Source organism: Balaenoptera musculus, chromosome 8, assembly GCF_009873245.2.
Source record: "Balaenoptera musculus isolate JJ_BM4_2016_0621 chromosome 8, mBalMus1.pri.v3, whole genome shotgun sequence".
NCBI lineage: Eukaryota > Metazoa > Chordata > Mammalia > Artiodactyla > Balaenopteridae > Balaenoptera > Balaenoptera musculus.
The window spans coordinates 73,098,772-73,112,556 of NC_045792.1; the positions used below are offsets into that span (position 1 = coordinate 73,098,772).

Genomic DNA, 13,785 nt, shown 5'->3' on the forward strand with positions numbered 1-13,785 from the left:
TTTCCTTTTTGTGAAATCCACAAAGCAGAAACAAACAGCTCATTGTGAAACTCTGTTCTAATACTTAGGAATATTTAAGATGCACAATAAAGCTACATGTCTGTATTATTTTCCTGTGTACTTCAAAGTAATTATGGAAGATTCTCACCAAATTAACAAGCGTGATCAAACTATCCCAGAAATTTACTGTATATTTTTCTTTCATTCTGTTTCCTTCTGTCATCATCACTGTTGTTCGTAATTACCACTCATTCTTTCTCTCAGTCTAAGTGACTTTTATAACTAAAATTTTTCTGACTGTGGTGTGTGGTGTAAGTCAGTGAAATTTTATTTATTTCATTGTGACCTTGCCTTTGCAGATTAACCCAGCTCCTATAGATAACTGATTTCAATGCTTATTTTTCTCCTTAGCATTCCCTTTGCCCCTGACTAGAGATATGTATGGAACAAAAGGGACATTTATTCTGTGGTCAGGCCTTCAAACCTATCTGATCTTTTTCAAGCACATGTCAAGTTGTGCTGCAGTTATTTATTACCATTGCCTATTAGTCATCATTTTCAATTTCCTGTGGTGATTGTTTATTCTTGTATTTGAATGACTTCCACAGACAGAGTGTAAGTTTATTGAAATTAACATTTAAAACACCTAGAGATAGCCTGTCAAAGTGATGGTAACAAGGAGGTGAAACTATAGTTGAAAAATAGTTGTATGTTTATATTCTGCAGCAAAATGAATAGTTTTGTCCCCAAATCAGCTGACATATTTGATTGTTTATAATGGCCTTGCAGAAATAAAAACACTGATCATAGTTCCACTAGTTTATATGACTATGTTTCAAGTTTAAGGTTTTTTCCTCTTTTTTTCTAATATCTATTTTAATTATCAAGGATCATTTATACAGGGGGGGGGGGGGGAAAGGAAGCCCTTTCCCTAACGTGGCATTTTAGGCCTTGCTTGTGTTTGAGAGTAAATACCATTTTAAAACCAGAAAATCCCTTTGATTTTTCAGAGCAAACATCTTCCACTTTCTCAGTTAAGTGAATGCTGCCTCTCTGATGAGTACATTATCTGCATGTAATTTTAAATCCCAGGTGAATTTCTTTCTGACTTCTCCTCATGCTTCTGATTAATGTTTGCTATGGAACTGATTTTAATACTACCTTCAACCAAACATCATTAGGAGGGTAAATCTGCATGAGGAGTTGGATATACTGTGATGCAGTTCAGAGGGAACTATAAAATAGCTGTCTTTCATTTTTATTTTTCTTTCTTATTTTATTTATTTGTCTTCAGGCTTATAAACTGTTTTTTGGTTACCCCCAAACTACTCAATATTTCACTGTAGTTTTGGGTATCTGGGCAAGGGTTAATTTCTTTTTTGATTTTTAACTAAATTTCATAGATAGTTGGATTTGGGGATTGGAAGACAGTTCTATATCTTTGTATTCTCAAATCTTTTTATCTTTATTTTTTTAATTTTGTTGTAAACTTGTGTATCAGCTTCTTCTCTTTGTTAAGACCTATATTCTATAATTATAATTCTGCAGTGTTCTACTATATTAACATTACCAGTCTGTTTTTTATCAGAGTTAAATATATGACATATCACTTAGTGTATTTTATATATATTTCAGACTCAGGTCACATTTTCTGATAATGTTGTAAGAGCTTTTTTTAAACCCGAATTTGTTGTTTTCACAAAAGGTTTTATTAGCTAACTAGGGTTTTTCTTCCCCTCCACTTTCTTTTTTGGTAACATAGAGTATAAGGAATACATAAAAACGTATGTATAACTTAAAGAATAGTTATAAGGTAACTGTCTCCCCATGAAACCCACTTACTAAAATCTTTAAAAATCTTCTTAATGTTTTCATATAGTTTCAATAGTTTTTATTACTGTTACTATTCTGTTTACACCTTTTCTCCTCTACCTACTACTTTCCCTTAATTTACTTTTGCTAATCTCTTCTTTGAGAAGAAAAATAGTTATTGAAAATGTTCTTTTTGTAGAATTACTAGTTGGGGAAAACTTGTCATTCTTTTTCTTCAAATTCATTTAGTTCCTACTATATATTAGACACTGCCCTAACCCTTGGGGTGCAGAGATGAGTGATTTTTGAGAGTCATTAAGGGAAATGTACAAAGGTAATAGTTGAATTGAATGCCTCTCTATGCAATACTATAGATTATTTAACTCAAGTATTATTAAAAATAACTTATCACAGAAGTTGTTCATATTTATGGGAAATGTAAATTATAGATAAGCATAAAGAATATGAATATTCCAAATCTATCATCCACTTTCAATAGCTTGGTGAAATCTTTCCATATAGATGTATATATTCACATTTGTGTAACACAGAATAAGTGCCCATAATAAATATATATTATTCTTTTCACCTAATAGTATATCACAACTATTTTTCAAAATCAGTAAATATTTGTCTACAGGATTACTTTTGATGGCCAAATGGTATTCTATTATTTGTAGATTTTATGCTTTATTAACTGATCACCTGTTGTTGAAAATGTGGGCTAAAATTGACATGTTTAAATCTTTGCAAGCATACTTAATTTTTGGAAGTTTTTAATTACTGGATCAATGAGTATGTACATTATATGAAATCTTAGTTGTGTGCATGAAAACAGAAAAGTGCACAAATCTTAAGTATAGTTTGGTAAAATTGCACAAAGTGATTACCCCGCCATATACCCAGCATTCAACTTAAGAAACAGAGTATTACCAGCAACCCAGGAGCCTATCATGTAACCCCTTCCAGTTTCTACCCGTATTGCAAGGATAACTACTATTCTGATTTGTAACACTAAATTAGTTTTGCTATCTTTGAATTTCCTGTATATAAATTGAATCATATCCTGTGTACTATTTTGTGTCTGACTTCTTTTTAATACAAATGTTTTATCTTTTAATACGTATTACTTAATTCCCCTCGAAAGGTTATTTCAGTTTACTTTCCCAGCATGAATGCTCCTTTCCCCCACTAATTGTAGATATTATCATTTAAAAAATCCTTTCCTCAACATGATCAAGGAAAATTGTATCATGTTGTCTTAATTTACTTATTTTTTTCTAAGTAGGTGAAACAGTTTCTTTAACATGTTTATTAATCATTTGATTTTTCTTTTGTAAATTTCCTGCTTTTCTTTTGTTAGTTTCTTTTGACTATTGCTTTCTTATTAATTTGTAGTAGCTTAATGTACAAAGGACAGTGACCCTTTGTTACCTATATTGTAAATACTCTCAGATCTGTTATTCATCTTTCAATTTTGTTATTAAAGTTTAAATTTTTCTTTATTAAGTTTCTGCCTTGCGTATGATACTTAAAAATAAACCTTCTTTATTTCCAGATTTTATAAACACTTGTATATACTGGTGGGATTTCATTCTTCCTCCCTCCTACCCCTCCACCCCCTGCACTGATCTTTGTGCATACATGTGCATACATTGAAAACCCCACCAGATGATGTTATAATTTTTGCATTAAAAAATCATCGGTATCTTAAAGGAATTCAGAGGGGAAACATAGTGTTTTATATTTACCCAACTATTTATCGTTCTTCTCTCATTTTTGATGTTTCAGGTTTCCTTCCAGTATTATTGCCCATCAGCCTGAAGAACTTCCTTTAAAATGTCTTCTAAAAAGCCTGTTGGCAATGGATTCTTTTAATATTCCTTCACTTGAAAATTCATTTATTTTATCTTCATTCCTAAAGGATGTTTTTCCTGGATTTAGAATTTTGAAAGGTTTTTTTTTTTGTTTTTGTTTGTTTGTTTTGTTCCAATATCTTTTTCTTTTCCATCTGGACCTCCTATTACATGTATGTTAGCTCCACAGGTCCCTGAGGCCCTGGGCATTTTATTTCAATCTTTTCCCCTTGTTTTTTAAAATTAGATAATTTCTGTTGATCTAACTTCAGATTCACTGACCTTGTCCCCCTCTATCATCTCCATTCTGCAATTCAGCAATTCAGCCCAGGAAGTTTTTTGTTTCAGTTATTGTGTTTTTCAGTTCTGAAATTTCCATTTGGTTCTCTTTTCATAGTTTCTATTTCTGTACTGAGAATTCCTATCTTTTGATTCATTTCAGTGTGTTTCTTTTACATCATTGCTATTAACTTATACCAGCATAGTTATTTGCTTTAAGTCTTTGTCTAATAGTACCAGCATCTGGGTCATCTCAGCATTGGCATCTGTTGATTGTCTTTTCTCTTGAAAGTTGGTTACATTTTCCTGGACTTTGTATGTTGAGTAATATTGGATTGTATCCTGGATATTGTGGACTCTTAGTTGGGTTATAATCATCTGGACAGTGTTGATGTTTGTTGGTAACAGGCAGTCCATCCGAAGTCAAAATATAAGTTCTGTCAACAGTGTCTTGGCAGACAATGGTTCACATCTCATTTCCATTCTCTAAGAGTTTGCTATACTGTTTTGGGTCTCTCCTGCACATACACAGTTTAGGGATTGGTCTGAGACTTATACAGGTTTTTCAGTTTGACAGAATTATATAGTATTTTGATTCTCTCTTGGTATCTAAAGTATAATGAACCTCAAGGTTAAATATTGAATTTGGTTTGGGCCCAATCCACATTAACCCTACGGATCAATAAAACTCCACATTCTTAACAAAAGCAGGAAAGTACAGTAATTAGCTTTATAGTGATTTTTCAGTAATCAGTTTCCAGTTTTTAAGACTTTATAAGCTTTATTTAATGCCAGTTTTAAAATAGATTAAGTCAAGCCTGTCCCACTAGTGAAAGAAAAAGGAATGGTATCATTTAAATTTTAAACAAAAATAAGTGAAAATTATTTATTTGTTTGAACATGTTAATTTCTTCTAGAGGCCTTTTTGTAAACTGTTAGAGTAAACCTGAGAGTTACGTTGGAGTTTCTTCTTTGGGTATTTGCCTACACATACGTTTAATTTGAATAGTCTTGTTTTAATTTTCTGGAAAAAAATACATAATATTTTAAAATTTCATTTATCTCATCACAAAAATAATCATAGTACTTTGCTTTAAAATTGGATGAACAAGATGAGAAGAAATTAAATGAGCTGGCTTCATATAAAAGAGTATGTTTTAGTTATTTATTACTATGTTAGCAAACCACTCCAAAACTTAGCGCCTTGTAGTAAAAAATCATGTAGGTTTACTTGTCTGTGTTTCTGCAGTCTGGACTGGACTTACATACTAGTTCTGCTCCTAGGGTTTTTCATGCTGCTGCAGTTGTGTGGAGGCTTGACTCACATGGCAGCATCTCAGTGGAAGAGTCTGGATGGGCGAGGGGCCGCATGAGCCTCTCTCCATGTAGATTCTCACCTTTCAGTGGTCCACCACGGTCATTTCTCTAATTTAACACATACTGAGTATTTGATTAGCCTTGTTACCCTTATTATTATGTTGTTTCTGTGGGGAAAAGCCAAATTATATTACTTTATTTTTACTAATATCATGTTTTCCAGGAAAAATAATGACCTGCCATAAGTTTAAGAGTGTCTGATATTGGAAATGGTTTCTTATTTGCCATGGCTTAAGACTGTATAATCAATTGTTATGTAATTAGTTTAATAATTATTTATATTCCTTTGTTTTTAAACAGGCATTTGCTGGCTACTTCGATATATATTTTGAGAAGAATTGCCACAACAAGGTAAGTATCACGAGTTGTCTCATAAGAATTAATTATGTGAAATACATTGTATTTTATTTTTGTGCCCCGAGGTGTTTGATCATAAGCATTTTGCTGTTGTAAGCAGTTGGAGCTTGTATTTGATGTAGTAGATTAATGTACCATGATATTAAAAATCTTGTATTTCATCAGGTACTTTTGAACTCTACCAATGCAGGTCATGTTCTCTACGGGCCCCCAGAGTACCAAAACACACTGGAAGCAAACAATATTCCTATTGGAAAAGCCATTTTCAGTTAAAGCAGGTAAGAAAGAAAAAGGGGGAAAATGTCTTATCCATTCTGAAGTAAACAATATTCATTCATCCTACAACCACTTTTTCTATGCCCACTGTATTTGAAGCAATATGACATACTAAGATAAGTTGTTCTTAGAGTTTACCATGTATATATATTTTAGGTAGCATATCGTTTCATTAAAGAAGTAAGTTAAAGAAAACTTTCATTTAAATTTAATTTCTGCCAGTTAAAATATATGTGACATTATGTAGCTCTTATTTTGAGTACCACAAAATCAGAAAATTTTTCTTTAAGCAATAGCTAACACGTGTTAAGTAGCAAATATAAATAAAAGAAAATGTTCTCATTTCCCAAGTGACTAAAGAGAAATATCACCAATAGAAGTAAAGTATAAATTAAAGACAATGTCATTCAGTAGTTATTATATTCAAAATATATTTTTATTTGTCTAGAATGCTCTCCACTGTGTCCACCTCCTCAAATCTTACATAGTGTTTGAAGACTGATCCAATTCTACATTCATCTCATTGATTGTTCACTTACACAAGCACCTATAGTTCTTACATACCTACACATTTAACTCCAAAAGTTAGAATTTGATTAGGAATTTTTTTTTTAACTGCTTATTACGTATAAGTCTTCTTGTCCCATCTTCACTGAAAGCCTTCTGACTGTAGGAAAAATGAATGTAGAACAGACTTCATTGTAAAGATATTCAACATCAAATTTTCTGTGTGTCTCTCAAAAGCAACACTGAGCAAAAATTTGCAGAATGATTCCTACAATATATGATTTATATGAAGTTTAAAAACATGTAAAACAGCTGTATGTACACACACACATAGTAAAAGTAAGAAGCAACACTTAAGAATGGTAACCATTGAATTCATGGTAGTGGTTCCCTTTAGGGAAGGATGGAAGTAGGATCAGGGAAGGCTGCAAAGGGGGTTTGTGCCTTGTATCTGAACTATTTCTTTTAAAAACTGAAGGAACTGTGGCAGAATGTTAAGATTTGACAAAGCTGAGTAGAGGTCATTAAATCATTCTCTTTGTGTTTAAAATATTTCATAAAATTCTAATGTGGTTTTGATTTCACTGTTGAGGCATAAAGGAATTTAGTAGATGCAAATAAACACTGTTAGAGTAAAGCAGCACCTTGTCATTTTTTCACTTTGAGGTTGCAGTGCTATGGAAATAAAACCTTGATGGCGTCATTTTCTCTTTCTCTAGAAAGCTAGAGCACAGCAAAACTGAGATGAAGCCAACACATCCTCATTTCTGTTTCTTTGTTTTGTTTTTTGTTTAGCTCTGGTATTTGGATTGATTTTGGGAAAATTGAAAATACTGCTTTTTTTCCTCACTGTAACCATTTTGTTGTCTTAATGCTAAAATTCTAAAGGCAATATTAATTCTTTCATGTTTTAATCTTGAGGGGGATTTAAGATAGCATTAGAATTTTCTCCTACCTAATTACAACAAAGTATTATTTGATGCCTAGTGAAATTTTGAAATCCTAAATATTCTTTACCCAGTAATCCTTAGAGTAATTGATTCAGCTTTTTCAGAATACTGTGAAGAAGGTCTATGATTCTAATGTTGCCCTCTGGCACCATCTACATTCTCTGTTTCTTTCATTGCCATTGTATGTACTCATATTTAAATGGTAAGGCCACTAGGCTCCCCTAAAATAGCACAGCCTGCGGAGAGTTTGAAAGGGGAATTTCAAAGTAAGGAAAATGTGGTCATTCTCAGTTACAAGAAATTTTTTTTTAACCCTGCTATAGTAAGCCTTTGGTGGTAGTACTGATGAATAGAAGCCAGAAGCTCTGGGGCAGAGTATTGGGGTACACACTAGTCAGAAAAAGAGCTCTGGAGATCTCCATAAGATATGCCCTTGAGTTTTAGATGAGTGCTAAGATGTGTGTATGTGGGATGAAATGCCTGAGTCAGGCGAAGCAGTTGGAGTAGTTGTGAACCAAATATTTCCCAGCATTTACACAGGGCTGTGGGGTATTCAAATTTCAACAAGCTAGAGTAGGGCGTCTTTCTGGACTCTATTCAGTGGAGATTCCAGAAGGACCATAGTAGCGGGAATAAACTATCCCTTGAGTAAAGGCAACTTTGGATGCTCCTTAACAAAGCTTAAAAACAAGTCTTAAGAGGAAAAACTGAACTGCATGTAACCTTAATAGCAACAAAGGAGAACAATAAAATCAGATGTTCAACGACATAAAATTCAAAATGGCCAGCATTCAATCAAACATTGAATGCAGGGAAATACCAGTCAGTAGAAACAAACCCAGAAATGATAGAATTAGCACACAAGCATGTTGAAACATATTATAACTACTTTTATATGAACGTAGGAAAATATGAGAAGATATTTACAATCCATATAGGACTTCTAGAGATGGAAATTACAACATCTGAAGTGAAAATGTCATTTGATGGAGTTAACGGCAGGAAAGATCAGAGAACGTAAAGATACAGCAATAAAATGTATCCAAAAAGAAGCACAGAGAGGGGGAGAAAAGATTTTTTTAAAAAAATTAATGTATCCACAGTAACCTGTGGGAAAACATGCAGCATTCAACCTTAAATATAATAGTAGAAGTCCATGGAAGAAGCAGGGGCAGAAAACATAATGGATAAAATTTTCTTATATTTGATAAAAACTATAACTCACAGATTGAAGAAATTGAGTGAACTCCAAGAAATTGAGTGAACTCCAAGAAGGATCAACACAAAGAAAACAACCCCAAGATACATCATAAACAAATTGCTGATATGCAGTGATAATTAAAAAAAAAAAAACTTTAACCAGAGAAAAAGAAAACAGAGAGGAGCAGACCAACAATACAAAATATATTAAAGTAAGCTCTTCAAGTGGAAAGAAAATATCACCAAAATTTTCAGTATTTAGAAAATTCCACTCTAAACAAAGGAGTGGAAAATGCCAGAAATGGTAAATGTGTGAGTATAAAGAAAAGCCTTTATTTTCTCACTTTTTAATTTCTTAAAAGATAATTGACTATTTAAAGCAAAAATAATAATGCATTGTGTTTTTTTTTTAATTATTTGCTTTTATTTTTATTTTATTTATTTTTTAAATTTTATTTATTTATTTATTTATTTTTGGCTGTGTTGGGTCTTCGTTTCTGTGCGAGGGCTTTCTCTAGTTGTGGCAAGCGGGGGCCACTCTTCATCGCGGTGCGCGGGCCTCTCACTATCGCGGCCTCTCTTGTTGCGGAGCACAGGCTCCAGACGCGCAGGCTCAGCAATTGTGGCTCACGGGCATAGTCGCTCCGCGGCATGTGGGATCCTCCCAGACCAGGGCTCGAACCCGTGTCCCCTGCATTGGCAGGCAGATTCTCATCCACTGCGCCACCAGGGAAGCCCCATTGTGTGTTTTATAACATATGGAGAGAAAATATATGGCAATGATTAAAAAAAGAAATTAATTAGAAAATGGAAATATATTGTAAAGTCCTTACACTTAGATAAAGCAATTTAATGGTGAACTGATGAATTAAGCATGTACATTGTAAACCCCAGAGCAACAGCTAAAAATTTTTAAATTGAACCACAAAATATAGCTAATAAGCTAGTAGTGGAGATAAAACAGAATCCTGAAAAGACTGTTCAATTCAAGAGAAGATAGGAACATAAACAGATGGACAAATAGAAAACAAAAGGTATGATGGTAGACTTAAATTCAAACATATTGATAATTATATTAAATATGAGTGGTCTGTACATCCAGACGATGGAATTTCATTCAGTGCTAAAAAGAAATGAGTTATGAGCCCATGAAAAGACATGGAGGAATCTTAAACACATATTACTAAGTGAAAGAAGCCAATCTGAAAAGGCTATACACTGTGTGATGTGTGATAATGACATTCTGGAAAAAGCAAAACTATGGAGATCATAAAAAGATCAGTGGTTGCCAGGGGCAGGGGATACAAATAAGCAGAACACAGAGGGTTTTAGGGCAGTGAAGATACTCTTTATGATATTATAATATGGATATATGTCATTTACATGTGTCCAAACTTGTAGAATGTGTAACACCAAGAGTGAACCCTAAGGTAAACTACAGAATTTTGGTGATTATGATGTATCATCAATGTGGGTGCATCCTTGGTTTAAAAAAAAAAAAAAAAAAAAGTACCATTCCAATGAGTGATGTTGATAGTGGGGGAGGCTGTGCATATGTGGGGGCCGGGGGATATGGGAAGTTTCTGTACCTTCCTCTCAGTTTTGTTGTAAACATAAACCTGCTTTAAGAAGTTAAGTCTTTTGGGCTTCCCTGGTGGCACAGTGGTTGAGAATCTGCCTGCCAATGCAGGGGACACGGGTTCGAGCCCTGGTCTGGGAAGATCCCACATGCCGCGGAGCAACTGGGCCCGTGAGCCACAATTACTGAGCCTGCGCGTCTGGAGCCTGTGCTCCGCAACAAGAGAGGCCGCGATAATGAGAGGGCCCGCGCACCGCGATGAAGAGTGGCCCCCGCTTGCCACAACTAGAGAAAGCCCTCGCACAGAAACGAAGACCCAACACAGCCATAAATAAATAAAAATAAATTAAAAAAAAAAAGTTAAGTCTTTTAAAAAATGTTAATAGTCTAAACATGCCAATTAAAAGGCAGAAATAAACTGAATAAAAGCAAGAACTACCTAAATGCTGTTTACAGGAAACACAATTAATATAAAGACAGTAATTCCGGTTCCCAGTGATGTAAGTGCATTCATCCCATCTGTCTCACTGAATGCAGCTTTAAAACCAGAATGCATGGAACAGCTCTTTGAGATCTCTGAAAAGTACATAATAGCAGATAAGTTGGAGAAGATGACCAGAATTCGAAGTACCCCTGAACTGGTGGTAAATTTGTGATTAGTTTTCCTTCAGTATCCCCTAGCCTGGACTCCAGACAGCCTGAAACTCAGAAGAGGGCCTCAGCACAGACAGGAAGAGCTCCCAAAGGAGCCCTCTGATTCTAGCTTGAGGAGTGGGGAAAGGGTCTCCTAATGCTTAGAGAGAATGGGGGGAAATCCCCATTTTTCTTTTCTCTGTTTCTTCTCTGTTCTCCCATATTGCAGCCCCCAAGTAATCCTACAGTGGTGGCAGCAGTAACAGTGGCAGCAGTGGGGACCTGCAGACCCATAGGTAAATGAGTGGGTGTGGCTGTGTTCCAATTAAATTTTATTTACAAAATCAGCAGCCAGACTCAAAAGCCTTCCATAAAACAAATCTCCAGGCACAGATTGCTTCATTGCAAATTCTCCCAACGACTTAAAGGGAGAAATAACACCAGTTCTACACAGTCTCTTCCAGAAAATAGAAGAGAGCTAATTTTTTGAGGGCAGTATTATCTTGATACCAAAAATTAGACAAAGGTAGTACAAGAAAATTAAACTGCAGACCAGTGTCCCTCATGAATATAGATGTAGAAATCCTCAACAAAATAGTAGCAAATTGAATCCAGCATACATGTATAAGAAGAAAACACACCATGACCAAGTGGGTTTTATTCCAGGAATGCAAGGCTAATTCAATATTTTAAAATCTTGTAATGCAGTCCACCATGCTAACAGTCTAAAGAAGAAAAGCCACATGATCATATCAGTGGATGCAGAAAAAACATTTGACAAAATTCAATATCCATTCATGACAAGTACAGCAAACTAGAAATAAAAGAGAACTTCCTCAACCTGACAAAAGGCATCCATACAGTCTGTAGCTAGCATCATACTGAATAGAGAAGGACTAAATGCTTTCTCCCTAAATTTGAGATAAGGCAAGGATGTCCACTCTCACCACTCCTACACTCATATTGGAAGTCTTAGCCAGTGCAATAAGAAATGAAAAAGAATTAAAAGCCACTGGAAAGGAAGAAATAAAGCTGTTGTTATTTATAGATAATGTGTACATAGAAAATTCTAAGAAATCGACCAAAAAAACTACAGAAGTAGTAAGTGACTTTAGCAAGGTAGAAATTGACAGGCTGGTTCTAAAATTTATATGCAAATGCAGAAGACCTAGAGTAGCCAAAGAATTTTAAGAACCATATTGGAATTCTTATACTCTGTGAATTCTAAACTTACTTAAAAATTACATTAACCAAGACAGTATAATATTGGCATATAAAAAGTAGATACATAGATTAATATAACAATAGGAAATCCAGAGTCTCAGTTTTATATAGTCAATTAAATTTTTCCAAAGGGCCAATGTAAATTCAATGGGAAAAGGATAGTCTTTTCAAAAAATGGTGTTAGAATGACTGAATATTCATAAAGGAAAATAAGGAATCTCAGTTCTTATCTGACACCAAATATATAAAAACCAACTTTAAATGGATGATAGACCTAAATATAAAAGCTTGAAACTGTAAAACTTCTAGACGATAACATAAGAGAGAATCTTGAGACTTGAGGTAGGCAAAAGTTTATGAGAGTGAGATATTACTAAAACTCATTGAACTGCACATTTTACATGTTACATTCTATTGTATATAAATTACACCTTAATAAAGTTAATTTTTTAAAAACCCACACTGGACCGTCAGGATATCCAGGATAAAATCCAGATTCCTTACCTTGGCCCTTTACAGTCTGACCATTTTTCATCATTTCCAACCCCACCCTGTCACAACCCCACATAAGCCCATCATATGCTCCAGCTCTACTGCTCATTTTTTAGCTAACTTTCCTGTCTTTTCTTCCTTGCTTTTGTCTAAGATATTCTTCTACCTAGGAAATTGTTTTGACTTCTTTCACTTGATGAATTCCACTTTTCCCTTTATGACCCAGCTTATTTCTGTAAATCTTTCCTCATTGTCCTTAAAAGGTTAACTGCTCTGTTCTTTGTTCTCCCAGATCAATTCATGCATACATCTGTGTTAGAACATACCAGTGTACTGTGGTAAAGGGTTCTAATAGAAGATGACTTAATTTGCCTCTATCACTTCTTTTTTATCTGATGTAGTATTTGGCATATTAGAAATATCCTGCTGAACGAATGAATAAGTACAGTAATATGCGTTGTCATTGAAATTAATTTCCTCTCATCACTGTGGGTGACACATGCCACGGGCATTTATCTAGCTGCTGTATTTGGTTGCCCCATTTTGTCAGCTCTGATGTTCTCAGAAGTTTCGGCATGGCTGAAGAGAGTTCTCTGTTGAGTTAAAAAGTAGTTTTTGACTCTGTATGGCATAAACTGTTTAGATAAAATTAAATAAAGCCAAGAGTCTAATCAGGACAATTTGCTGTGTATGTACTGCTTATTTTACTATCCAGAAAGTAATATGACAAGATTTTTTTAACAAATAAAATATTGTATACATAGCTGTACAGTTATTCTGCCTAGTGTGTGTGTGTGTGTGTGTGTGTGTGTGTGTGTGTGTGTGTGTTAATATCTTCAGTAATGATAAATATTTTTTTCAGAATGGTAAATCTACCGTTGGGGGTAGACTGGATTTTTGGAAAGCAAGAAAAGACAGTGTGAATAGGGAATTTCTCAGACTAAGAATTTTACATTTGGCCAAAAGCACAAGGAAACTATAAAATGATGAGCCTAGTTCGTTTTTGCTTCGCTTTGGATTTTTGTTGTTATTGTTGTTGTTATTTTCACAGCCTAGTTCTAACAATAGTTCCAAAAGAAGTACTCTACAACATTTGAGAACTTCCTGCACTGTGGGAGTTAGAGACCAGACTTCCAGGATGAATACTTTTAAAGGGTTTAAAGAACACTTACTTTAAATTCAGGGTTTTTTTTTTTCTTTTCCTTTAAAAATAATGTATAATTTTATTGTAAAAACTTACGTG

At 34.3% G+C, this 13,785-nt stretch overlaps 1 protein-coding gene across 2 annotated transcripts in view; it reads left to right on the top strand.

Moving 5' to 3' along the window:
- Positions 1-13,785, top strand: part of PRMT3 (protein arginine methyltransferase 3) — a 142,856-nt gene that overhangs the window by 115,461 nt on the left and 13,610 nt on the right. The window contains exons 14-15 of one of the 2 annotated variants that reach the window (XM_036862275.1): positions 5,625-5,675; positions 5,847-5,959. In XM_036862275.1, coding sequence (XP_036718170.1) covers positions 5,625-5,675; positions 5,847-5,954 — 159 coding nt within the window. In that variant the 3' untranslated portion in view covers positions 5,955-5,959. The remainder of the gene's footprint in view (positions 1-5,624; positions 5,676-5,846; positions 5,960-13,785) is intronic. The other variant, XM_036862274.1, reaches the window with a different exon arrangement.